This window comes from Stegastes partitus, unplaced genomic scaffold (genome assembly GCF_000690725.1).
Source record: "Stegastes partitus isolate 25-593 unplaced genomic scaffold, Stegastes_partitus-1.0.2 Scaffold760, whole genome shotgun sequence".
Lineage (NCBI taxonomy): Eukaryota > Metazoa > Chordata > Actinopteri > Pomacentridae > Stegastes > Stegastes partitus.
Genome location: NW_007578491.1, coordinates 32590 through 58459, shown reverse-complemented (window position 1 = coordinate 58459; position 25870 = coordinate 32590). Strand labels below are relative to the sequence as shown.

Sequence of the window (25870 nt, the reverse complement as noted above, 5' to 3'; positions counted from 1 at the left end):
CCAAGTCATTGTGTCATTTTAGGACAATTTTGTGGTCGTTGTGGACACATTCTGGTTTTTTAAAGACAACTTTAAGGACCTTTTGGAGGATTTTCCAGCCATTTTTAAGTTTTGAGTCATTTACGACTAATGTTTTGTGATTTTAGGCAGGACTTTGTCATTTTTGACTGAATTTATGTGTCATTCTGGACAAATGTTAGCCATTTTGTGTTTGTGGCATTTTTTATTTTATTTATTTTTTTGTCATTTTGGACAAGTTCTAGTGGTTTTAGACAATTTTGGAAGTCTTTTTTTAAAAAAAACAAAAAAAACCAAAAATTGCTACGTTACTTTGGAAAAAGGAAACTCATGTGTTTGTGAGCAGGCAGATGAAGGTTCACCTGCAGACGCTGAGGGATCGGTCGGAGGTGGAGAAGATGACGCCCAGAGAGAGAATGAGGCTCCGCAAACTGCAGGCTGCTGATGAGAAGGCCAAGAGACTCAGGTAACACTCATGTACAGATGTGTCTATCAACCCCAGAACATGATCAAAAGACCTGGTGAAGATGCTGCTGAAGCTGGTTAGAGAGTCATTATCCACAGTGGAACCAGTCCTGTACCCACATGGTCTGGAAGGAAGAAGACATCACTCCAGAAGCAACATAAAAACGCCAGGTTACAGTTTGCAAATGCACACAAGGACCAAGAGCTTAATTTTTGGCGACATGTCCTGTGGTCTGATGGTCCACTATCTCAATGTCTATTCCCTGGATGTTCACCGGAGAGGGAGGGCTGATTTGGTGTCAGCGAAAGTCAACCAGCAGCTCTTTGGTTTTTCCGGCATTAGTCCGGAGTCAGGGTTCATTTTTGTGACCATTGTGGGTTTCATTAACCGACGGGTATCAACAATTTCGTCCATGTGTGTGCAAACTTCTGACTGAAGAAAATAATGAAAAATTCTCTCTCGTTATTCTGGCATTTAGTAAAACCAAATAATTTTGGTAATCCTAATTGACCTAAAACAGGAAACGTTTAGTCACATTTCCTGTCAGATAGTGAGGAAAAAAAAAGGTTATGTGTTGTTTTGTACAGTGTACGTACACTTCTGGTTTCAACTGTATATACACAGATTGTTAAGTTCAAAGTAAAATGAGTATTTATTTATTTTTTCTTGTGTTAATATAATTTCGTACCAAAGCAAGTCTTGTAGTGTGACAGTTGAGGGCAGCGCTGAGCTGAAAGGTCAGGTGACTGATAATCAGATAAATTGGTGGAGGCTGTGTGTGATCTGGTGGATCAGTTGGAACAAAGGTTTCCATGCTGCAGGGTGACATCAGTGTGGAGGACCTACAGAGATGCTATTGGTATGACTGTTTAGCAATTTGAGATTCAATTTTGATTTAACTCCTGGTTTTAATTTGATAATAGTGATGCTATGTGGTTGAAGAAATGTTATTGCATTTAAGTTGGAGTTGTTTATTTTCTTTGAAATGTTTAAACCAATAACTGGTGTTATGTTGTGTGTTTAAAGGTTATCAACCTGCTACTGCTGCTGTTACTACCGCTACGACTGCTTTTGTGCTGCTATGTATGTTGTGTCATACTAATGCAAAAATTAAAGCAAAGCAAAGAAGAGCTGAGTTGCCCCAATCGTCATCCGTAACTACCTCCAAGCCTTTTTCAAGTTTAGGCAGAGCTGATGTCAGAACCCAAATAACTTGACACGGATAAATATAAAACACAACATCAGTGTGAAAATCAGATGTTTTTCTGAGCTCAAGCTTTTAGCCCTGATAGTACACTAAGGGCAGAGAGCTACACACAGAAACACAACAGACACATTAATGGGAAACACAGCAGGTTTAAATCAGCAGTAATGATCCTTTAATCCTGCACATTTGTGAGACAGATAGGCTGTAATTGTGTCGTCACTGTTCACGGTTTGTGTTGACTCTCCATCATGCCTGAGCACCGGCAGCCTCAGAATGACATTTTCTGCACAGATTCGGGTTTCCGTCCCTCTGAGTCGTCGTGTTAATCAAGTTTCATGGTGGCGAGCGACTGTTAAATGCTCGTTATTGTTGCTGTCTGGGCAATAAAGCGTGAATCTGCCACCGACAACCCGACGACACGAAGACGCGACGTGCAGATGGTGGACAGACGGAGATCACGTTGGAGGACAGAGACGACAGACGGCAAGTTTGGCAGCTCACAGTCTGTTTCTGGAAGACTTCTTCCCCGAAACACGACCCGAACATGTGTTTACTCAAACCGGACTCACTGAAATATGGATGGAGACAAACCACGGACGGCCGGGAAAACTTCTCGGACTAAGTCAAGAAACATCCATCTGCACGAGGGCAGTTCATTTAGATTGAGGGTGCTATGAAAACCAAAATTGCATTGTTACTATAAACTCTGAGGCTTCCTCTTATTTACCGTAAGATCTGAGAGAGATCAGAACACGTTGTGATCTCAGTAGAACCAAAAACTGTTCTATTCCTGTAAGTCAGCATTAAGGATCTTGTGTTGGTGATTTTGCAATGTGGAACGTTGGTCCTGCTTTGGTTCGCCCAAAATGAAACTGGTTTGGCTGTTAATCACAGTTTTCTATTATGAAAATATTTCAGTTTAGGCAACTGTTAGAGCCAAAGTTATAGGATACAGCAGAACTGCAATGTCACTTCAGTTTAAACTTACTTGGAACTATACACACACTACTTCCTCATGTGAACAATCAAAAACATGGAAACTTCAGACCCCAGAGTAGAAACTCAACGCAGCTAAAGTGAACCCAGTGTGATCACTGAAACTAAACTCCTGTGATTTCCAATCAGGTTTAACTGTCTGAACAGGGTTCTGAAAGGAGCTGTGAACAGCAGAACCCTCTCAGTTTTGGACTTCTGGGCTGTGTCCGTCTGCGTCATGGCTAATTTTCCTGTTGTAATGCCAAACCAATCTGAACACGGCGGTGGGCGGAGTCACCTGCTGCCTTATGCCAGTCAATGCAAATGATTTTGTGTGTCGGCGAGTGGCTCGCTGACCACACTAAGTAAAAACTTTAATTAATTCCCTTCAGACCTCCTGCAGCTGCGACGCCTTCCTTCACTTCCTGATTGAAGCTGAAGGACTTGAGCATCTGCTGAAGCTACGATGAAGAATCTGAATCATTTCAAACGGCCAAGGGCTCGACTGCAAAATCACACTTTTAAAAACATTTGATTCCATTTTTATTGTCAGACTTTTATTTATATGTGTAGTTGAAACAGAAATGTGTTGTTTTAACAGCCAATCAGAGCGTTTGACACAGGAAGAGTTGATTGATTTTCTAGTTTTTTAAGAAAAAATGATGAAAGAGCAGATTTGGAAAATAATTGCCAGAGGAAATGGAAAAGCCGACTGCAAGACTGTCCAAAGATGAGAGATTAAGGGAAATCACTGAGAAACTACAGATCAGTGAAACACTGTTGCATCAGTAATCAGGAGGAAAGAAGGAGTCATAATACCACTAATCAGAGCTGCAGTGGTCGACCTCCTACAGACAGTGAACTACTTTCACGATCTCGCTGTGAAAAACAGACAGTAGCTGCTTCAGACTTGTCACAGGGCTTATCAGTGGAAACTAGATGTCTGTGAAGCTCAGACAATGTAAAGGACGCTTCATAAAATCAACCTCTGTGGACAGAGGGAAAGAAAAAAATGACAAAACGTCTTGATGCAAGTTTGCTAAAGTTAATGAAAAGAAGCTGGATAAATGTTAGGAGCACAGTCTTTGGTCAGATGAGATAAATTAGTTTGGCTCAGATGGAGTCCAGCATGTTTGCTATGAACCTGAATGTGTGTCGATGAACCAGAACACTGGCAGACAAGATGGGTCGCAGTCTGCTGAGGAATGAAGAAGAGGAATTCAAATTTCAATTTAACAAAAACAAAAGCAAAAATCCGACTGTTCAACTCAGAAACACAATTTAGAATCTTTCAAATCCTCACGCTGCCTCTTTCCTGCTTCAAACACGTCAGCTTCAAGAACTAAATGTTCACCTGCTTCTACTGAAACAGACAATCAATGTTGTTCACTTTAATATTGTGGCTGGTTGGAGGAGGCGCACTTACTTTAGAAAGTAATTCCCCTTTTGGCACAGTTTATAGTTTTGTAGATGTAATTTAACATTTTAATTACAAATGAAAACCTCATAATGACAAAGTAAAAATGTGTTTTTAGGAAACTGGCTGAGGAGAAATACCAGGAGATCCACACCCGCAGGAGAGAGCTGAGGAGCCGCCATTTTGAAAGAGTCAGTCTGGATGTGCTGAACGTAAGAAACTGTTTTTGTGTTGTTTTCGGTTCACGCCTTCAGACGGCTTCTCTTCAGGGTTTAAACCTGATCTGAACTCTGCTGTTGTTTGTGATTCAGTGGAAGTTTGACATCAGAAAAAAGTCAATTAGTCCTTTTAATTTAACCAATAGGAGAGCGGAGGGGGCGGAGCCTGTCAGAGCTGGCCAATCAGCAACCAGGAGCCAATCCAGAAGCAGGACGAGTCAGAGGCAGAGCTGCCAGGTGAGAAAACCTCGTCTTCCAAAGATCTGGAGACACAACAGCTGTTGTTTATAGTTTTTATTTCAGACACAATACTGACTCAGTTCATTCATTTCACTCGACACATTTTTGTCAGTAGCCACAATGATGTTTTCTGTTTTTATTTGATCACGAACGGCATTAATGAATAGCGACATGAACCCAAGAGATAAGAGGTCATAACATTTTATGTGGGAGACTTAACAAAAGGATGACAAAGAGAAGCAAAACAATAGCAAAGATGCACAAAACAACTATAAAAAAAAGACAGAAAATGTCTCCAAAGAGAAACACAATGACTAAAAAGAGATTTACAGAGATGCAAAACAACCAAAGACTAAGATTGAACAGATTTAAACATCCACATTTCACAAAGCTTAAAATCTGAATTCAGTTCACCGGAATCACACTGAATGCTCTGTCTGCTGCTGTGAAGTTTTAAACCAGGTTTCCTCTGAGACAACGGCGCTGATAAAGATCACAAAGCTCAGCTGCTGCCACCTTCTCACTGGACAGTTAAATTACAGTCTCCGTATGTCATCGAGTGTTTTTTTTAATAAGCTCCAAGGATCAGTTTGCGATTTGTCTTTGGATTCATGTTCTGTCACTGATGTTGCTTAAATAAACCGAGCAGCCAGCTCGAACTAATGAAATTTACAGCTGGAGTGAAGCAAAAGCTCCGGAGATTTCTGCATTTCAGCGACTTAATCATGTGTTTATCTAGAAAAGCCTCTCGGAGCTGCGAGGTATTAAAGAGGCCATAAGTCATGAATCTCATTAAAACTAGTGTCACGTCAAGCGTTTGGTTCAGATGAGACAAAGAACTTCTGATATGTCTTTTTTGTTATTGGGCTTTAATTCCCGGAGCTTTTACTGGTTTATCAATTAGCGGTCAGAGCTGAAGACGAACGCTGCATTAAAAATTAATTAAAGTTGTTTTTTATATTTGGTGGAATGTAGTGAAACAGTCAATGAAACATCAGTTCAGTTCTAAACACTGTTTCTCCTCTAATGTGCTTTGAACACAGTGAAACCAAAATGGAAATGATAATTTGACCTCTAAGGAAAACTCATATTATGAAAATAGGTCACAACACAATGATTCATATATATAGTTGTACTTTTACCAGAAAGATTAGATTTTATGACGCTGCGCTTCTTAACATCCGTCGATGTTAAAATAGATTTTTTCATTTGATCTGAACATTTGGAGTTAAAGCAGCTTCATATTTGGGCTACGGCTGAGTCTCTTGACCAGCAGCTTCCAGCAAACTTTAGTCTCCCGACGACTTAAACCAGCTGCAAAAAAACAAATACTTCATGTTTCGTCTGGAACTTCTGAGACTCCCCGAAGTTCTCTGGAGAACCTTTAAGGTCCCAGGACTCAGTTTTAGGAGGCGCCTGTCTGAGATCTAACAGGACGGATTAATAAATGAAGCCTTTGAAGTTTTTTCAATCCAAGTGAGACGTTGAATGAGTGAGAAGCTCAGCAGGAGGAGAGACGTGAGTCCGACGCTCCTGCAGGGAGTTCACACATAAACTAATAAAAACCCAACGGAAAATTTGTAAATGGAGTGAAAACAGCTGATATGTTTTCATGAATGCAGATTTAATTTAGATTTTATACGGTTCTCAGCGCTGAACAGGCTCCGGGGCCTCTAACACAGAAAATACTGATTTGTATCAGGAAAACAGAGCCCGAGTTAATTCGGTGTTTTCATAGTTTTGAACTTCACAGCATCAGAAAAGAGGTCGTTTCCCTGCAGCAGTCAGGAGCAACGTGTTCCTCATTTGCTATTCATTCAGCTTCATGTCTCCCTGCGGAGTTTGATGCAATCGGCTCTCGGAGTGAATCAGCCGGTGAACAGGTGAGTTAGGATGCAGCTGCAGGTTCGACTCTCAGACCTTCCGAGTTTCGCTCCGCACGATTTTAGAGTCGGAGGAAAATACTGATGAGACATTTAGCTCGTTACTGAGTTCATAAAGGTCTGATTGCATCCAAGCGCTCAGGGACACATGATGAAACTCCACAGTTCCTCTGCTCACTAACGAATCCGGAACGGAAAGTAAAAAGTCAGTTTGGAGAAAATGTAAAATTAAAATGATAATGTGAGAAATGTTAATTCAATTTTAATGTTTTTCCTCAAACATTAACATAATGCACTCCTTACGGGCGAACCAGTTCTATACATAATTGACTAATTTAGCTAAAATGTAAACTTTTCCTTTTTTAAAACTTCATATTATTTCCATAAGCTCCTGATCCTTCAGAAGAGCACAAAACATCCTCGTTTTCTTCAATTGTCTGCTCCAAAACAATTCTTAGGTTAATTATCAGTCAAACAATCCGTCCAAATGCACAAATGTTTGCACTTTGAAAAATGTGCCCAAATTAAATATTCTCTAAACAAACAAACAAAAAAAAAGTAAAGCTCTCTACTTTAACTTTCCCTAAAACCTGCCGACAGGTTTAAAGAGCCACGTTTTCTTAATTATTGGCCTTTAAAATGAAGACTGATGTCATGTTTTCAGCCATAAAAGTTCCTGCAAGTGTATAAATGTGGACGAGTTCTCACATTTTATTCATGCTTTTCTAATGTTAACACGTGTCTTTCATATTTTTTGGGCCATTTTTGAACATTTTGTCATATTTTATCAGATTTTTTTTGATAAATTATTTTTCTGACAATTATGATGTTTCAATGTTATTTGACATTTTAATTCCATCCTTTAGACATTTTTTCTGCCTTTGAGCAGTTTTCTGACTGATTGTTGTTTTTATTTTTTTGAACAAGTTTATAACTTAAATAAAAAAAAAAATCTGATGTTTTATTGACTTGATGACATCATGTAACTCCTGCTTTCGGGCAGTTTTCTGACATTTTATGAACTAAAACATCATCTGAGGAAGTATTTTTACACTTTGTCTGAAACTTTTTGATACGTTTCTTTATAATTTATTGTTTTTCAGACAAATTTTGTTTTATTTCAACTTTCATTAAAAGTTTTCTGACATTTTTGTGACATAACTTCCTCGAGATTTTTGCATAATTTACAATTTTCTTTATCGATATTTTCTCTGACATTGAATCCATACGAGCTGATCGGTGGCTCGGTGTTTTGCACCGTCATTAGGACACCCGGGATCTTTCTGCGTGGAGTCTCCATGTTCTCCCCGTGCAGTGTGGGTTCTCTCCGGGTTCTCTGGCTTCCTCCCACAGTCCAGAAACATGCTGAGGTTAATTGGTGATTCTAAATCGTCCGTAGGTGTGAATGTGAGTGTGCTTGGTTGTCTGTCTCTAAGTGTAGCCCTGTGATAGACTGGTTACCTGTCCAGGTGAACCTGCCTTCACCCTGAGTCAGCTGGGATAGACTCCAGCCCCCCATGACCCTAGTGAGGATGAAGGTGTGTAGATGATGGATGGATGATTGAGGTTCTTGCTGTTTTTCCAGATTCTTCCCAAACTGCATCAAAATGTCTCTGATGTTGTAAAATGTCCCCAATTTTTCACAAGTTTAGTCACAAAACAAACCTTCTACTTTTTAAAAGAACAGTTTGTTCATGTTAACAGCTGCCCAGTTGTCCTAAATAACAATTTGATCTACAAGAACACAGAATCTGAGCTGGAAACCACCTGCTTTTCCTTGAAGTGCTTCATAATTTGCTTCATATTTATCAGCACACTGTCCAACACAAGCTTCAGATCGTCACGTCTCTGCAGCCTTTCATCCGATTTCAGATCTTCAGCCTGTCCAGATGTTTGCAGCTTTTCTTCTGCTCCTCAAACAGATTTTGTTCTCCGGAAGCTGGACTCGACCTGAACAGACCAGAACCTCAACAGACACACAAACAGTCCAACACCTGAGTGATGTCACATGGCGCTGGAGCTCAGCCAGTCAGCTTCCAGAGAGCGACTGTTAAAATATCACTTCACAGATGGTTTCACAGCTTGTTCACAATTTGTATGTATTAAGTCATCGTAGCCACACAGCTTAGAGAATAGAAAGTGACACACAAACCAGTTTCCATGTTGCAAAAATAATCCTAAATATAAGCTGACATCTTGTTTACAGACACGATGAATAGTTTTAGCACTTTTATCCTCTTAACTCTGACCAGTTTACTTTTATTTTTCCTCACTGTGGGCTCATTTTTCACTGCAACATAAAGTTCTGCACCTCTATGGAAACAGAACAACCACGGCTAGAAGGAAAGAACCGGAAAACGTCTTCTGTACAGCGTGATGCCGTCAGAATTACAGAAATGAGAATAACAGACATATTTTACGGAAGCCGAGAGCGGTCGTTTTCCGCTGCTGTTCTTTCTTCGCCGTTTTCTGGAGTTAATTTTCTGGTTATCTTGAGATAACAAGAATCGTTTTTCTCGTGAAAACGAGATAATTCATCTCGAGAAAACCAACTTTGTTCAGCCTGTGTCAGACCTCAAGAGAAGTAAAGTCTGATGCGTTCATCAATGACAGATGATCCTCAATCTGACATTTTCAGCAAAGTCACTGCTGCACTCCAGAGCGTCACTCGTTTCTTTGTGAACACAGGCATCAGTATCCAAGGATAATTATCTCGTTATCTGGAGAAAATGTCTTTTAAAAAAATGTGCCGCCATGACTGCTCTCGGCTTCTGTAATATTTCTTTAATTATTTATGTTAAAGAAATGTTAAAAACAACAACAACAACCTTGAAACAACATAAACAAACATGTACTACCACCACTGGAAGAACATTTTGCATCACGTTTTGTTGATTTAGTGACTTTTTGTGGTCATTTTGTCACATTTTGCATCTTTTCTTTTGCATCTGTTTTGCAAAAATGTAAAAAAAAAAACAAAAAACAAACAGTTCAACTTATTTCAACCGAACTGAGAAAAACATGGAGGCTCCACATACGATGCATTCTTAGCTATTTACATCTTTAGAGTCTCTACAGACTCTGAGCGACCGTCTTGTCTCCGTTCTTGTTGTTTTGTGTCTCATTTTGTCTCGTCTTTATAATTTCTTGTTTCCCTTTTTGTCATTTTGTCCTTGTTTTCTCGTTTTGTACCGTTTCATATCTAGTTGTTATCATTTGGTTGTTTGATGCCTTTGGGACGGTTTTGTCTCTTTATGCTTGTGTCGTCTTTGTCTGTTTTGTGTCCTTCTTTATTCTTTGTGGTCATTGTGTGTCTCCTTATTGTTGATTTTGTCTTGCTGCTGTTGTTTTATGTGTCTTTGTGACTGCTTTGTGTCACCGTTTGTCTTTGAGATCATTTCGTTTATTTGTGGTTGTGTTGTCTCATCTTTTGTCATTTTTTTGTCTTGTGTTTCTTGTTTCGTGTCATTTTCTGTCTTGTTCTTGTCATTATGGCTCTTTGTGGTATTTTTTCCTCCTCATACTATAGATATTTAGTTATTTACAGTTTTATAGCCTCTACAAACGATCTGGTTTAGATGCTTTACGTCTGGAGAGTTTTTACGTGACCCATGTCGAGTAAAGAAATGGTTTGATTTTAAGCTTAGAGTCAGATTTAGGAAAGTGAGTTGAAGAAAAAAAACTTTCTGGCTGTTAATCGTGTTAATTTGGTTGATTTTTATTGATTTTATGGTCTTTTGTGTCACTCTGTCGTCATTTTGTGTGTATTTCTGGTTATTTTGTGTCTTTACAAACATTTTTAGTCTCATGTTGTGTCTTTATGCTCATTTCATTTTGTCGATTCTGTGTTTTTACAGTTTCTGGCTGATATATGGTGTCATTTGGTAACTTTTTCAACTTAAACTCAGGCTTGTGGCCTTCAGAGGGTTAAAACAGCTTGTTGTGCTGCATCAGATTTGTCTTTGGAGTCACATCTCTGTTGTTGACTAATTGTCGTTGGGATGTTACTTACTCTGTGATTTACGACTTGAAAGAAGCACACATGTCAGTTTGTGCTGCGCTTTTTCAGATGTCAGTGTGACTTGTTGTGTTTCTAAATTCTTCCGAGTGCCTTTGATCCGTTCAGCCTGAGTTTTGGCCTCCCGGCTGTCACCGACTGAATTCGTTTTTCAGGTGGATCTTTAAAGAAAGCAGCCTGGAGCTCAACAGCTTCGTTCTTTATTTATAGAACCTTTTGTTTTTTACAGGTTAGAGCACAAAAAAGCACCGACAGGAAACAAGTCAGATTTGGATGCAAGTTCAGCTGTTTGTCTTTTTTCTTTCTCGCATATAATTTTCTTATAAATATGAAATGTGTGCGTCAGACTGAGGAGATGAGATCTGCAGCTCAGTGTTTCTACATCGTCTGCTACGGTCATTCTCTGTCTCTTTGTGGTGGTTTTAGTCTGTTTGTTGATGTTTTGGGTCTGTTTGTAGGATTGTTGCATCTCTTTGTGGTGGTTTTGTGTCATTTTTGTGGCCATTCTGTGTCTTTGCAGCCATTTTGTGTTGCTTTGCGGTTATTTCGTGCTTCTTTCTGGTAGATTTGTTTCTCTTTGTTGTGTTTTTTTTGTCTTATTTTTTTTGTTTGCAGTTGTTTAATTGTGCTTTTGTTAATGCGGTGCGCTTCTGTGCCTTTAAAGTAGTAGTTTTTACATTACAGTTGTACTTTTTGGTGAGATGTTTGTGTCTTTGTGATAACATTTTCTCTGTTGTGCAGCTGTCTTGTGTCTGCACTAGTTTTGCATCTTTCGTGGTTGTTGTATGAAATGTTTGTGGTCATTCGGTCTGCAGCTGTTCTGTGTGCCTCTTTCTAATAGATTTGTCTTTGTGGTGATTTCTGTCAGATGTTTTGTGTTTGCAGCCAATTTTATTTTTGCTTTAGTGAATGCAGAACACTTCTGTACATTTAAGGTCGTAGTTTTATTCATGAATTTGTTACTGAGTGTTTAAATGAGAAGTTTATGTCTTTGTGGTAGAGTTTTGTCTCTTTGTGGCCTTTTTTTTTTGTCTTTTTGGAGTAGTTTTGTGTCTGTTTGTGATGGTTTTGTCTGATATTTGGAATCATTTTGTGTTTTTGCAGTCGTTATGTGTTTATATGTTGCAATGACACGTCCAGTCCGTAGTCGGACGTAGCTACCGTGACGTCACCCGTTGGTTTCTGCACTGAGAACATGAAGCCAGGGTTTTGCTACTTCCTGGTTGACATCTTGGATTTTTGGAGCCAGTGACGCAAAAGTCGTGGGAGGGGGGCGGAGCCATAGGAGCAGCGATTGGTCAGACGGATTGAGAGGCGGGCCCTCTCTGCCCCGCCCACATTTACCGCCTTCTGCTCACTTCGTCTGTATGGTCGCTGCCGACTGTCAATCAAGCCAGCCACGCCCCTTGCCCCGCAAAATGTTGACGACTTTTTAAAGAATTCAGTATTGATTTATTTTCAGATTGACCACCTGATCTCTGGATTTGACCATGAAAACTAATAATAAAAAAATCCTGAGCTGGAGGAATGCAGTATTTCATGATCTGTGATCACTTCTTTTCCAGTTCCAGTCTATGGGAGCCAGGGCTTTATGGAGCCAGCAGCTAGTGGACATAGTGATACTGCAGGTTTTTGACACTTCTGGGTTGGCTTCATTTTTCAGGGCGAGGTTTTATTTCAGATCATTTAAGCATATTTTATCTTCATAAAGTTGAGTTCAGGATGGGTTTTTTTTCTCAGCCTCTCTCAGGTGTCTCTTTGTTCCGTCAGAGTTTCATTTAAATTCCCAACACATCTCCCAGAGCCCCGCCCTCTACCTGATCCCAGCCACCTGATTGGCTGGCGGGGGAGGAAGAGAGCGCGTCGGACCTCAGAGACGCCATGAATTAAACATGGTGGGTCTTTAAAACTCTCCGAGCTCGTTAGCAGGAATAATTATCCAACTGAAACAGATTAAATCCATCAAGACTGAAGACTCGGGGAGTCGATTCTGCTCATCGGCTCGTCATTTCGGCTAATTTAACTTTATTTTTCACTTATCAGACTCATGCGACCCGTCGCTCTGTGGGTGTTTTAATATATAAGTTCACATCACGGTCAGGATCTGAATAACGAGTTAAAGGGAGAACTTCTTCAAATCTGATTAAACACTGAAAGATCAGCAGCCAGTTATATTCCAGCTCATTTTACTGCCTTTACATGTTGTTTCGTTTAATTAAAGTCTGTAAATGTCAAAACAAGTGAAGTTTTTTGAAGGTGAGCAGCACTTCAACCCTCATGTGTAGACTTCTGAGCGCTCTAAATATATTAAATTATCAGTTTATATGTTATTTAGTTTACAGGTTTTGTCTCTTTCTGGCACTTTTCTTTGATTCTTGTGTCTGTTTGTGTCCATTTATGTCTTTCTGCTTATTTTGTGGTCAGTTTTTATCTCTTTGTGGTTCCTTTAGATCTGCGAGTCTTTTGTTTTTTGGTCATTTTATATGTCTTTGTGGTGCTTTGTTTCTGTTTGTGGTGTTCTTTTGTGTCTGTTTGTGGTTGTTTTGTGTCTGTTTGTGGTCATTTTATGTCTCAGTTGTCGTTTTGTTTCACTTTGGTCGGTTTGCATGGATTATGGGCTTCATTTGTGCCGGTCATGTGTCTCTTTGTGCACGTTTTGTGTCTCTGTGCACGTTTTGTGTGTCTTTGCAGCTGTCTCACGTCCGTTTACTGTGATTCTGTGTCTCTGTCGTTGTGTTCTGACTATTTGTGGTCGCTCTGACGTCACTTTGGAGCTTTTGTGTGTCAGTTTGTGATACGTTTTGAGCTTTTTGTGGTGGTTTTATGTGATTTTTGTGATCATTCCTGTCTTTTTATAGTCAGTGTGTGTCTCTTTGTCGCGACGTTGTGTCTCGTTGCAGCTGTTTTGTGTCAGTTTGTAGTTCTTTGTTTGTTGTTGTGTTGGTTGTGTCTCTTTGCAGCTGTTTAATGTCTATACTTTGCATCTGTTTGTGGTCATTTTGTGTCCCTTTGCAGCGCCGTTGCATCTGTTTGTTCTGCAGGAACACTGAATCCCTGAACACTCGCGTCTGTTTGTGTTCATTTTGTGTCCCTTTGTATCTGTTTGTTTGTTCTTTGTGGTCGTTTTGCGTCTCTTGTGGCCCATGTACGTTTGCGTCCCATCGTTTTGCAGCCGTGTTTCATCTTTATCGCCACTCTGTGCTTGTTTTACAGGAATCCCGGAGGACCCTCGGGCCGCTGAAGCTTATTACAACCAGGACGGATTCGACTCGTGTTCGGAGGACGAGGAGTCGCCTGCGGAGACTCTCTACCTGTCCGACCCACAGGTGAGTGCTTCACCTCTGAATCCATGAAAACACACACACACACACACACACACACACACACACACACACACACACACACACACATGGAAACGATGCATGAGAGATGATGTGAAAAGAAACACTCAGCTCATCTGCGTTATTATCCCGTCTTACAAAGGCCACATTTTATTATGTTCAGCTCCCTAATTAGGGCAGCAGGGTGTAATGTGTGTGTGTGTGTGTGTGTGTGTGTGTTAGCAGGGATTAACATGAAACTCACAGTGAGGAGTGTTTTTTTGCGGCCGTGGAGGAGCTCCTCAGCTGGTTTTCTTGTGTTTTAGCGTGTTTGGAGTCACATTACCATAATTGTCTCACACTGAGCGGAGCCTCGTAAAGCCTCTAATTAGAGCCTCAAACACACACAACGCAAGGACGCGCCGTCCCGACCCGCCGCTAACTAAGACACACACTATTAGCAGCTTATTTACTGCCCACCAAAACATTCAATCAGTATTAATATATACAGTCGGCGTGTATTTTTAAAACCGGAACTCTCGGCGCCTCAGCAGATGAAATAAAGATGAGAAATAATAATCCAGCAGTTAGACGTGCTGAGGCTCAAATAGAGAATCACACTGAAGGAATCGCCACCAAAGTTTTAAATCATTTTGCACATCTATTCATATTTTGTGTTTCTTTGTGACTCGTTAGCGTCTTTTGGTTTTATTTTGTGTGTTTGTTTTTCAGCCCTTTATTGAAGGTTTTTGTCATTTTTCAGCTGTTTTGTGCATAATTTGGTGAATCTGAAGTAGTTTTGCACATCTCTGGTCATTTCGATTGTCTTTGTGGTCCGGTTTTGTGAGGATTGTGTGTAGTTCTAGTAATTTTGAATTACTGCATGATTATTTGTTCATGTGTTGTGTCTTTGTGTGTTTGTTCTCAGTCTGTTTGTGGTCATTTAGTTAGTTTTTGTGGTATTTTTCTGCATTTCTAGTAGTTCTCGAATAATTTTGCGCAACTGTTTTCATTTTATACCTCTTTGTGTCTCTTGGTTGTTATTTTTTGTCTCTTTATTGTCATTTTTGTGAGTTTCTTTTGGTTATTTTGTTTGTGATTCTAATAACTATAAAGTAATTTTGCACCTCTGTTCTCATTTTGTGTCACTTTGTCGTCCTTTTGTTTGTTTTTGTGTTTGTTTTGTTTGCATTTCTAGTCATTTTACAAGCCTGTCCTCGTTGTATTTGCTATTGTGGTCGTTTTCAGCCCTTTAGTCATAATTTGTTGTCTTTTTTCTGTTCTTTTTATGTATTTCTAGTATTGGTAAAGTCTCTGCGGCCAATTAGCATCCATTGGTTTTATTCTGTGTCCTTGTGTTCAGTTTGCAGCCCTTCGTTATGCGTTTTTTGTCATTTTTTTGAATGTTTTGTGTATATTTCTGGTAAATTTACACATTTGTTGTCATTGTATGTGTTTTTGTGGTTGTTTTTTATAGTTTTTTTTTGCTTTTTTGGCCTATTTTTGTCATTTTGCATCTGTAGTCCTTTTGCAGTTCTTTGCTTTTTGATATTTTACGGTTGTTTTGTTGACACAAGACAATTAAATCACATTTAAAGTCCAACTGAAGATGAATAAAACTGATAAAACAGAACAATAAAAAACGTTGTGCAGCTCAGAGTTTAAACTTTAACCAAACTGAGCACATGCCGGCTGATTCCTGACTGCAGGACAACCAGGCAAAGAAAATCCTCTATAAATCTGAAACATGTGGAAAACAAGAAGAGAGAAATGCCACCAATTTTCACTTTATCAAAATCAGGGTTTTGTCACCGAGTGGAGGATTGTGTCCAGCTTCAGCCAATCAGTGTCAGAAACACACACACACACATTCACACATGGAGGCCTTCAGCTAAAAGACGAATCAGATCCCATTTCTGGGAAGACGGCGCCTCTGCATCCCGGGACGATTACGTCTAATTTATAACCGAAGGGACGAGTCCCATTCGATTCATGCGGGGAGAGAGAGAGGCAGCGCTGTGAAGGCCAGCAGCCAATTTGTGGCTGAGCTTCAGAGAAAGTGGGAGGCTGAGAGAGATTAAACCTATTTGTCACCGCTGATAGTAATGACAGAAAACAGAGCAGAGAAGAAGAGAAGGGATGGAGCCGGATAATTAGTGGAGCTGAGAGGCCGAGGCGGAGATAAACCCGCTGCATCTCTGAGACTGACGGGACGAGACTCTGGTCACATCTCAGCGTCTAATGGGAAAACCTGCTGGATTTGTTCTGGTCGCTGCAACAGAACTGGGCTGTTTTGAATAAGAAGCTGTTGTTAAAGTTAAACTTTATCCAACAGAATGAGACAAAGTGCTCCACGAATCCCATGCAGTCTAAAATAAAGACTGAATATGAGCTTGACATTACAAATACTGAAGTTCATACGACAAACCTTCCTCTGGAACAAAGTTTACGCTACATTCAGGTTAGTTTTCTGTAGATTTGGTGCTGATTGAGGCCGATCCACACAGGCTCAACACGGTAACTGCAGCCAAAGGTGCATCTTCTAGATACTGACTTTAAGAGCCTAAATACTGATGCAGTCATTTTATATTTTTTATTGACTGACATCACTTTGTTGAAATCTGTTTCCACTTTGACATGAAAGAGTCTTTTCTTGTAAATTTTATTTATTTTATTTTTTTTGGTAAAATCTAAATTATTTTGACCATGAATCAATATTAAAAAGCAATAAAGGAAAGAAAAACAAATTTATTATAATTTTTTCTTTTTTTTTTCTTTTTTGTGTGCTCCAGTGATTTAGGGACTCTGTCCTAGTTGAGTCCAGTTGGGTCTTTTTCAGTTATTTAATCAATATTTTTAGGACATTTTTTAGGTCTTTTGTTAATATTTGTAGTTTTTTTTCCGGACAATTTTAAGTATTTTTTATTTTACAACGTGGTTCCTGACCGCCTACAGAACATTAAGGAACAGCCTGGGTGCAGAAATGCTTTTTATTTATTTAGTTATTTTTTGATTTTGGAACATTTTATTAATGTTCTTAGATTTTATAATATTTTGGGGATTTCTCTGACATTTTATTCATAGAAAAATAGTATCAGATTGAGACTTGGTATCAGGACTAAATATGAAATGACTTGGATTGGATTGGGGGTAAATAAACTTGATCAGGACATCAGTGGAGGACATTGAAGTGTTTTGCGTGGGGTCTGAATATCTCTGCTGGACCTTCATATCCAGCCCTGCAGGCTGCAGCTTGGTCTGATCCTGGTTTCTGAGCTCTTTCAGGCTCTGCGGTGTTCAGACGAGGCCTTTCTGGTTTTAGAGCTGACGAACTGTGGCTCTCTGCTGTTCTCTCCTCACCTCCTGATGAGCTCCTCCTTCAGCCAGCTCGTCTGAGAGTCAGACTTCAGAGACAGCGTCCATCAGCGACACTGGAAACATCACAAACATTCACCTGTGTTGTGTTGTGTTGTGGCGGCGGACCGTTAGCGTCGCGTGACAGAGTCTCCTCAGTGTGTGAACAGAAATGAAAGCCATAAATGTTCCTGAGTGATGAGCACAAACTCCTCCGTCAGTTATTACAGCCTACAGAGCTGACGGTAACAAAGAAGGAAAGCAGGGGTCTCAGTTTATTGTCGTAGAAAATGAAAAATAATATTTATTATTGGTTCAGCGGCGGCAGAGTGAAAACCTCCATCCTCCACTTTGGGCTCCCTCAGGACGTTAACAAGCTGCTGCTGCTCAGACTGAATGAGTTTCTGCTCTGTGGAGGGTTTTACTGTCCAAAGCACACAAGCTGAAGGCTGAATGTTTGATGGCAGAAGCCTGTAGATGGAAGCGGCTAATCAGATTCAGGTTTGACAGCAGCTGCTCCTGTAACCGTGAGACGGACCTGCGCAGGTTCTGCTTGTTGTTGTAGATCTGCAGCAAAAGAACTCATTTCATTTGGTGTCACGTTTTCTCTTTTTTGGTTGTTTTTGTTTCCAGTAATTTTTTTTATCTGTTCCAATATTTTTTCTTTTTTTGTGGCTGTTTTATGTGTTTTTGTTCAATGTGAAGACATTTTGATTTTGAGGGGAAAGTTTTGTGTCTGTTTGTGGTCATTTTTTGTCTGTTTTACTTGTTTTTGTATGTATTTTTTTTAGTAATTTTGCACATCTGTTTTGGGGTTTTTTGTCTTTTGGGGGATGTTTTGTGTTTCTGTGATAATTTTTTTATCTGTTTGTAGACATTTTTTTTGAAGTTTTGTGACTGTTTTAATGTCTTTGTGATCATGTTGATGATCTTTTTTTTAATTTGTGTCCATTTGTAGTAATTTTTTGTCTTTTTTTGCTTGTTTTTGTCGGTGTTTCTAGTAATTATACACATCAGTTTGTCTTTTGGGGCCTGTTTTGTGTGTCTTTGTGATTATTCTGCATCTATTTGAAGACATTTTGATTTTGGGGGGAAGGATTTGGAGGAATGTTTTGTCTTTTTTTACTTGTGTTTTTTAGTTTTAGCTTAGCTGTCTTTTGGGGTGTGTTTTGTAAGCCTTTGTGATGGTTTTGCATCTGTTTGTCGACAGTTTGGGGGGAAAAAATGCTCACTTTTTCTCTTTATTGGCTGTTTTTGGGAATGTTTTTAGTAATTTTGCACATCAGTTCTATTTTTTGGTGAATTTTGTGAACATTTATCATCAGTTTAAAGACATTTTGTGTCTCTTTGTGTCGCTCTGTGTGTATTAACCAACTACACAGATAAACATTTAGATTTTTTTTTTTTCATTTTTAATTGTCTGTGTTGCTTGAAATTCCAGAAACTGCAAATTGTAAGATTAACTTTGTTGTAATAGATGATATATTTGGAGTTGGAGACAGAAGCTCTTCCTGAGGATGTTCGTTTGCGGTTGTTTCTTCAGGTCAGCGAGCTGGAGGCCATGATGAAGCACATGCAGGACGTTCTGGACGAGGAACCGAGCGGTGAGTCTGAAAACGCTCCCCTCATGCAGTTCTGTGCAAACACAGCTTCAGTTAAAGCAACCGACACATCACACAGCTGGAAACAGACTCCAGCTCAGCGTCGAAGCTCCGCTGTGAACACAAATCAAACATTTATCAGTTTATTAATGCTGATGCTGAATGAGTTTCTATAGAAACTGCAACAAGGGGGAATATGTACAGACACGCTTCACACATGTGCCCCAGAAAACCTGATAGCAGCAGAAGAAGAAGAGCTGTCAAATCAAAGGAGGAAACTGTGTGGAGCTGCTGAACAATAACAGGATGTGGAGTACAGTAATAATGATAATAATCGTATTCATGAAGCTTCAGCACAAAGTGTTTTCCAAAGAATGAAAAACTAGAAACAAATGGACGTTCCACAAAAGAGATGATTTCATTTAAATAAATAAGTAAACGACAGACAAAGGACGCTGCAGCTTGAACCCGTTCTTCATTGTACAGCTGTTCAGACGCTGTCAGCTCACACAGGAACGGTGAGTGAACAGCACTTTGCAAGTCCAACCACAAAGTTGGATTGAGCTCTGGACTCGGCCACTCCAGAAATTTCCCTTCGTTGTTTCCCTCCAGGATTTCTCTGTACTTTGCTGCATTCACTTTATCCTCTAGCTTTAAACCTTCCAGGGCCTGTTGCCTAAAAGCATCATGATGCTGCCCCCGCCGTGCCTCATGTGTCTGGAATGATGTGCAGTGTTTTGTGTTGCATTTAGTCTGGTCCACCTACGTAGCATCAATCGCCTCCGCCCCACACTGCTGCCATCCTCGTCCACGGTCTGGATTATTGTAATTTTCTCTCCTCTTTGGTCTCCCTCACAAATCCCTCCATAAACTTCAACTGGTCCAGAATTCAGCTGCCCGCATCATAACCTGAACCCCCTCGATCCACCACGTCCCTGCTGTCCTCCAACAGCTCCACTGGCTTCCAGTTCAGTTCCACATCCAATTCAAAATCCTCCCATTAACATTTAAGGCCATTCACAAACCTCTCTGACCTCCTCCATGTTCACACTCCCTCCAGCTCCCTCAGATCCTCTTCCTCCATACACCTGACCGCCCACGGGGAGCAGAGCATGCATCCATTCACTCCCACAATTCAAATCACAACTCAGAGCTCATCTGTTTAGGACTTCCTGCTCCACCTGAATGTCCTCGAGTCCCAAGAAAGGCGCCTCTAAATAAAACGTATTATTTTTATTTATTATTACTTTTTATAGGAGCTGTAGCTGCCGAGGACAGACACACATGTTTGTGTTCACTGAGGTTATTTGAGGTTCTGTCTCAAAGTGAGGACCAGACAAGATGCCCCCACAAGCTCTAGAAACCAAATCAGTCCTCACAAAGATGGCTGTGCAGGTGCACTCTCTCTCCGTCCTTTTCTTTATCATGATTCCTCCTTGTGTCCCCAGCTCTGAAACCCTCCTTCTCCTCCTCCTCCTCCTCCTCCTCCTCCTCCTCGTCTCCTCCTCGTCTCCTCAGCCTTCAGTTCTCGTTGGCCTGGTTCAGTCAGTCTCTGCTCTGCTGTGAAACCTGTTCGTTTCGCTCCACTGACCTCAGAAAAAACTCAAACCTCCACAGTTCACCTGGAGATCAAACCTCTGCTGCAACGCTCTGCGATGAAACTCGACGCTCTCCGTACGAAGGCAGCAGAAATGTAAAAATAAAAGCTGCAACACGATGATGAAACAGCTCTACCAGAACCTAATTAATTAGACATTTGGGAAAATCCTCTTCTTGTGTTATTATCTGTCTGATCTTTTTGTCTCACTACTTCTTGGACATAATGAGCTGCACAGGCTCTGGATCTGCTATAAGAACCAGCCTCTGGATCCCGTATCGACTCTTATTAGTTTACTAAACCAATCAGCGTTATCAGCATTAATTAAGGAGTCGATATTCTGCTCTGTTTCTCGCCCTTTCCTTCGGTGTGCTGCTTTGCTGCGAGTGTTGAAGGTTTGTAAACTTGAGTGAAGTCGTTGTGGACGAGCTGGGAGTTGCTTGGTACAATTTTTAAGTCATTGTGGATAAAATTTAAGTTACGTTTAGCAACTTGCCATAGTGACCAAGTCTTTGTCGGCTGTCATGGCTGCACAGTTAGCATTACACATTAAATAATCACACAGCAGCTTTTTTATGCATGTAAAAGGTCTGCAGATCCAGTCAGTCTGGACACATTTCTATTCATTTTGGACGAGACATCTTGAATACATTTAGTCATTTTACACAGATGTTTGTTGGAGAGGGGCTACAGGGTGACGCAGTTGGTAGCACTGTTGCCTCGCAGCAGGAAGGTCGCTGGTTCGCGTCCCGGTGGGGGCACCGGAATCTGTCTGCGTGGAGTCTCCATGTTCTCCCCGTGCAGCGTGGGTTCTCTCCGGGTTCTCCGGCTTCCTCCTACACAGTCCAAAAACATGTTGAGGTTAATTGGTGATTCTAAATTGTCCGTAGGTGTGAATGTGAGTGTGCTTGGTTGTCTGTCTCTAAGTGTAGCCCTGTGATAGACTGGTGACCTGTCCAGGTGAACCTCCTTCAGCCTGAGTCAGCTGGGATAGACTCCAGCCCCCCATGACCCTAGTGAGGATTAAGCGGTGTATAGATGATGGATGGATTTGTAGGAGATGAAGACTGCAGCACTAGCACCACCCATACAGACACAATACACCCTCTAAATAGTCATTTTGTTGTGTTTCAGTGTGCTGTACAGGGATTTTATAGGTCATTCTGGACAACTTCCAAATCATTTTCTACAGTTTGAGTCATTTTGAATAAGCTACCAGTCAGTTTGGACAAATTTTGCCATTTCGGACGAGACCTGGTCGTAGGTGGAGTCTACAAAGTCGGCATGAGCAGAGACACAATAAAGTTTTGCTCCATTACTTGATGTTTAGTTTTTTGAGTCATTTTGGCCATAAAGAGACAGAAGCTGTCAGACTGAGGAGGAGCTGCAGCAGTGAGGAAAGTAATGTGACTGAACATTACAGAAGGTGAACATGTTCTAGTGGAGCTCAGAAATAACATCACCAACCAGTAAAGGTGCAGAATTAGACTCTTTAACCTGCAGCTGCAACCTGAAAATGCTCCAAACAGCAGAGGACCTGAACTGATTGTTGATTAATATTGACTAAAGTGACAGCGGGACTATTCTGACTCTTACAGACCACTTGATCCGGCTAACGGAGCTCCTGATACTCGGCTCCTATGAGACGTGATCAGATGTTGATCTGACAGCTGAGCAGCTGCAGTGGGACTCGGCTGATCGTCTCTCAGCACGATGTCACAGAGCGACGCGTCTTCACTCAGACAGTCTTTGTCAGGGTTCAGTCACAGATTGCAGGAAGCTCGTTAACCTGCAGGCTGATAGTTAACGGTAATTAGCTGCAGCTGAGATCATCTGTCGCCATTTTTAAAAAAAAATTTTTATTTTAACCGGCAACAGCAACAGACGATGGTCTGAGTGACGAGCTGCTGTTGTTTCCTTTATAACAGACTTTGATGATTTAAAAAAACAACCAGGAGAGATTAAAGATTCCATTAGAGATTCGTTAGCGTCGACTTAATTAACTTCAGCCCAGTTTTACAACAAACTGTGGGATGCTGCCGTGTTTTAGGGGCTGTTCTTGTGACGGGACTCCAACTGACCAACCTGCAATCTAAAAGAAAACATTTCCATCAATCTTTTTTTTTCAGTTACAAATATGAGTTGCTGTGCATCTCCCATTTTTCTCACCACGCTCTTCAAGTTAGTTTTTTTTTTTATTTTTACAAAAAAATGCAGTTTTCTCCAGGCAAGCTAAAGCAACGACAGATCCAAGCAACCTGAAATTCATAAACATAATTTAACTGGTAATCAATGCTGATATTGTAGAGAGAGTAGAAACTAATGCTCAGTCTTAAAATAAATTAATTCTAATTCAGCACAGTGGCAGCAATCTTACTTTTCCAACAAACAATATTGGAAAATACACTATATTACTATTATGGCAAAAAAATTTAAAAAAATACAGCTGGTCCAAACCAAATCCACAGAATGATTCACTGGAAAGGTGGCCACTGAACCATCATTGAATCAAATGAGACAAACTAGTGTTGGTGTCCGTCTGGGTCTGTTTATATGTATTTAATAAAACCAGAGTTCCACTGTCAGGATGCACAAAGTGTTGAGTTTACATGAACGGGAGCAGCTGGACTCACTAAAACCTAATTAAATGTAAAACTAGAAGTCAGAACCTGATCTCTGGGTCTGTGCAGGTGAATCTGAGGAAACAGTGAACTAAATGAAAGAAGACGAAGTTTTCTGTCCGACTCGCTGCAGCTCTGTGAACAGAAAACAACTTATTTTAATGCGTCATTTAGATGCAAATTAAAGTGACGCATTTTCAAATGTTTTGTCTCCAGAATATAAACTGCTGACGTTTAAATTCAGAATGTTCTTCTCTGTAAATCCTTAAATCACCTACGAGGTTAAAAACCTTGAATTTCAGGAGGATGTATACGTGTCTGTCTTTTTTTTTTTTTTTTTTTAGATTGAAACAAAACAACACTTTGAAAATGAATGAGAGTGTATTTATTCATGAATGTATGAAATATGTATGTACATATTTCTGCATGTTTGTGCGCTCGCTGTGGGGCTCATGCATGCTGCCGGTTTCCATGGTTACCGCCAAATTTAATGAAGAAGCCTCAGCTCTCGTGTTGTTTCAGGGTTTATTTTCTCACACGGCAAACGATCCGTTATTTTAAGTCGGAGCTGCTCCACAGAGGAAAATCGCTCCCGTACGGTCAGTTTTTTTTTTAGGAGATAAAACATTTTTGAAGGTTTCTAACCTGTCTGGCCTCCTCGGTATCGTCCATGCAGGCAGAGTTTCTCCCAGAGATTCTCTACCTGCATCTTCACCAAAACAGTCCGGATCCAAATTAGCTCCAAATTAGCTTCAGAGAGAGTTTCTTACTCCCACCAACACCTTCCTCTGTATGCATGGAACTATCACCGTTCTGAGAGTTAAACTAAATCAGGACCATCAGAACAGACCAGCAAAGTGAAGTTTACGGTGACGAATGCAATGAACAGACACACAAAGAGCTTTGGACACATCAGCAGTTACAACATGTCAAACTGAAGTTTTTAGAAGGTGATATTTTTGCTCCTGCAACATAAAGTCCTTCATCTCTATGGAAACAACACAAGAAGAGAAAGAACTGAGAAATGTCGTCTGTGCAGCACGACGCAGTCAGAATGACAGAAATCAGAAAGAAATAATTATTTAATATTTACTTATAATATTAATATGTGAATCAGGTTTTCAACAAATGATTCAGAGCAAATAAACTAAACATTGTAAAAATGTATGATTTTTTTTAACTGCTTTTAACTGTAATTTTGTTTTTAACAAATTACAGTAATTTTACAGATTTTTCCTGTTTTGTTAAATGACAGAAAATGAAACATAGTAACTTACATGATATCATAAAATAATGTAAACCGTGTCCACATCAATAATATGTGTTGTTACAAATAGTAATTAGTTTTTTCATAATGTTTGACCATAATATTACACTGTTGTTGTTGTTGTTTACTTTATTCAAGTCGGGGTAAAAAACAAAACAAAACATTATTTTACAGATATTTACCATTTTTTGGAAAGTAAATTATTTGCTAATATACCAAAGATGGAAAAATTGTAAAATATTCTTTTAACTTTAATTTTCCAGGTTTTTTTAGTTTGGATAAATTACGGATAATGTAGAAAAAAATAAATTTACATGTTGACTTAGAAAAAACATAACAAAAACATAATGTTACATAATGTCCACGTCTAAATCTGTATTTTTTTCAAAGCTAAAAAGCAGCAACATTTAAAAAAATATATTTTTGGATAGTTGTATATTTTTTAATTTTGCCCATTTTTACATTTTTTTTTATACATTACAGTATTCACCTGTTGTTGTTGTTTTTGTTTATTTTTAGAATATTGTTTGGCATCCTTGCTACCAGATTTTTTATATTTTTGACAAGATTTACTTTAATTTATTTTATTTTATTTATTTTACAGTGTATGCTGCCTCGTGTCTTCAGAAGATGGCGCTATAGGTTGTGTTAGCTGCAATAATTATAATTAAAAAAGCCGGAAAGCAAATCTACCTGTTTACCACTGAGTGTGATAATGTTCACATTTTGCTGTTTCCATAATTGTTTTCTGGTTAAAAAAAACAGAAACAACAACTGGTGTTATTGAACCTGTTGTGAAGATTGTCGGCTGCAGTTCTGCCAAATCTGACGACCAGGAACGAAGCAGAACAAAGCAGCACCATTGGTCGATCGTGTCCTCTTGTTTTAGTGATAAATGTTGCTTCAGGGTGGATTTTAGAACCAGCAGAGGATACGTTCTGGTTGCGACGGTCAGTTCATCGTCTGAATCGTTCTCTTGAGGAGTCAAACTAACAGACGCAGCATCAGCAGACTTTATATCCTCAAATGTTTAGTTTCCAGTAAACGGACAAACGGCCTGAAGTGGCTCAGAGGCCGTTCACTTGATTTACTGTCCAGTCTTCAGCTGTTGCGCTGCAGCTCTGAGTCACGTCTGGTGCTTGTAGATGAAGCCTGAAGACAAACAGCAGTAGGTTTAGCTTTATTCAGCTCATTAGATCCAGTCTGAAGGAGAAGACAGAACTACTGAGCTTTATCGCTGCTGCTGAGAAACTCCATCTGAAACCATCAGAGGCCTTCTGCTCCACCGTCTCTGATCCGCCTAAAACCTCTCCTCATAGACTCTGGATATCTGAGACGGTATCTGTGAAGTTTTAGCTGATATATTGATATACTGTCCGGATTTTTTTGTTTTCTTTAAAACCTGCATGTTCGCCCTCTTTCATCAGGTTTGTTTGCACGTCGAAGGTGTTGTTTGGACGACAACATCTCAGGAACCATTAACACTAAGAACCTGAACTTTCACAGTTATTTCTCAGAACACTGATTCAGAATCTGACAAGTAGCTCAAATAATCTGTGATCCACACGGAGCTGCATGTCACAGGAATACAAAACAAAACATGTAGAACACTTTTGATACGAAATATTTGTTCACAAAACTGAAAAGAAAGTTGTTTTTGTTGAGCTG

General features: G+C 39.9%; 1 protein-coding gene across 1 annotated transcript in view; it reads left to right on the top strand.

Moving 5' to 3' along the window:
• nek11 (NIMA-related kinase 11) overlaps window positions 1–25870 on the top strand; it is a 96242-nt gene that overhangs the window by 54999 nt on the left and 15373 nt on the right. The window contains exons 9-13 of the mRNA XM_008291734.1: window positions 365–484; window positions 4202–4295; window positions 4448–4538; window positions 13656–13768; window positions 18660–18720. Of these exons, the coding sequence (XP_008289956.1) occupies window positions 365–484; window positions 4202–4295; window positions 4448–4538; window positions 13656–13768; window positions 18660–18720 (479 nt within the window). The remainder of the gene's footprint in view (window positions 1–364; window positions 485–4201; window positions 4296–4447; window positions 4539–13655; window positions 13769–18659; window positions 18721–25870) is intronic.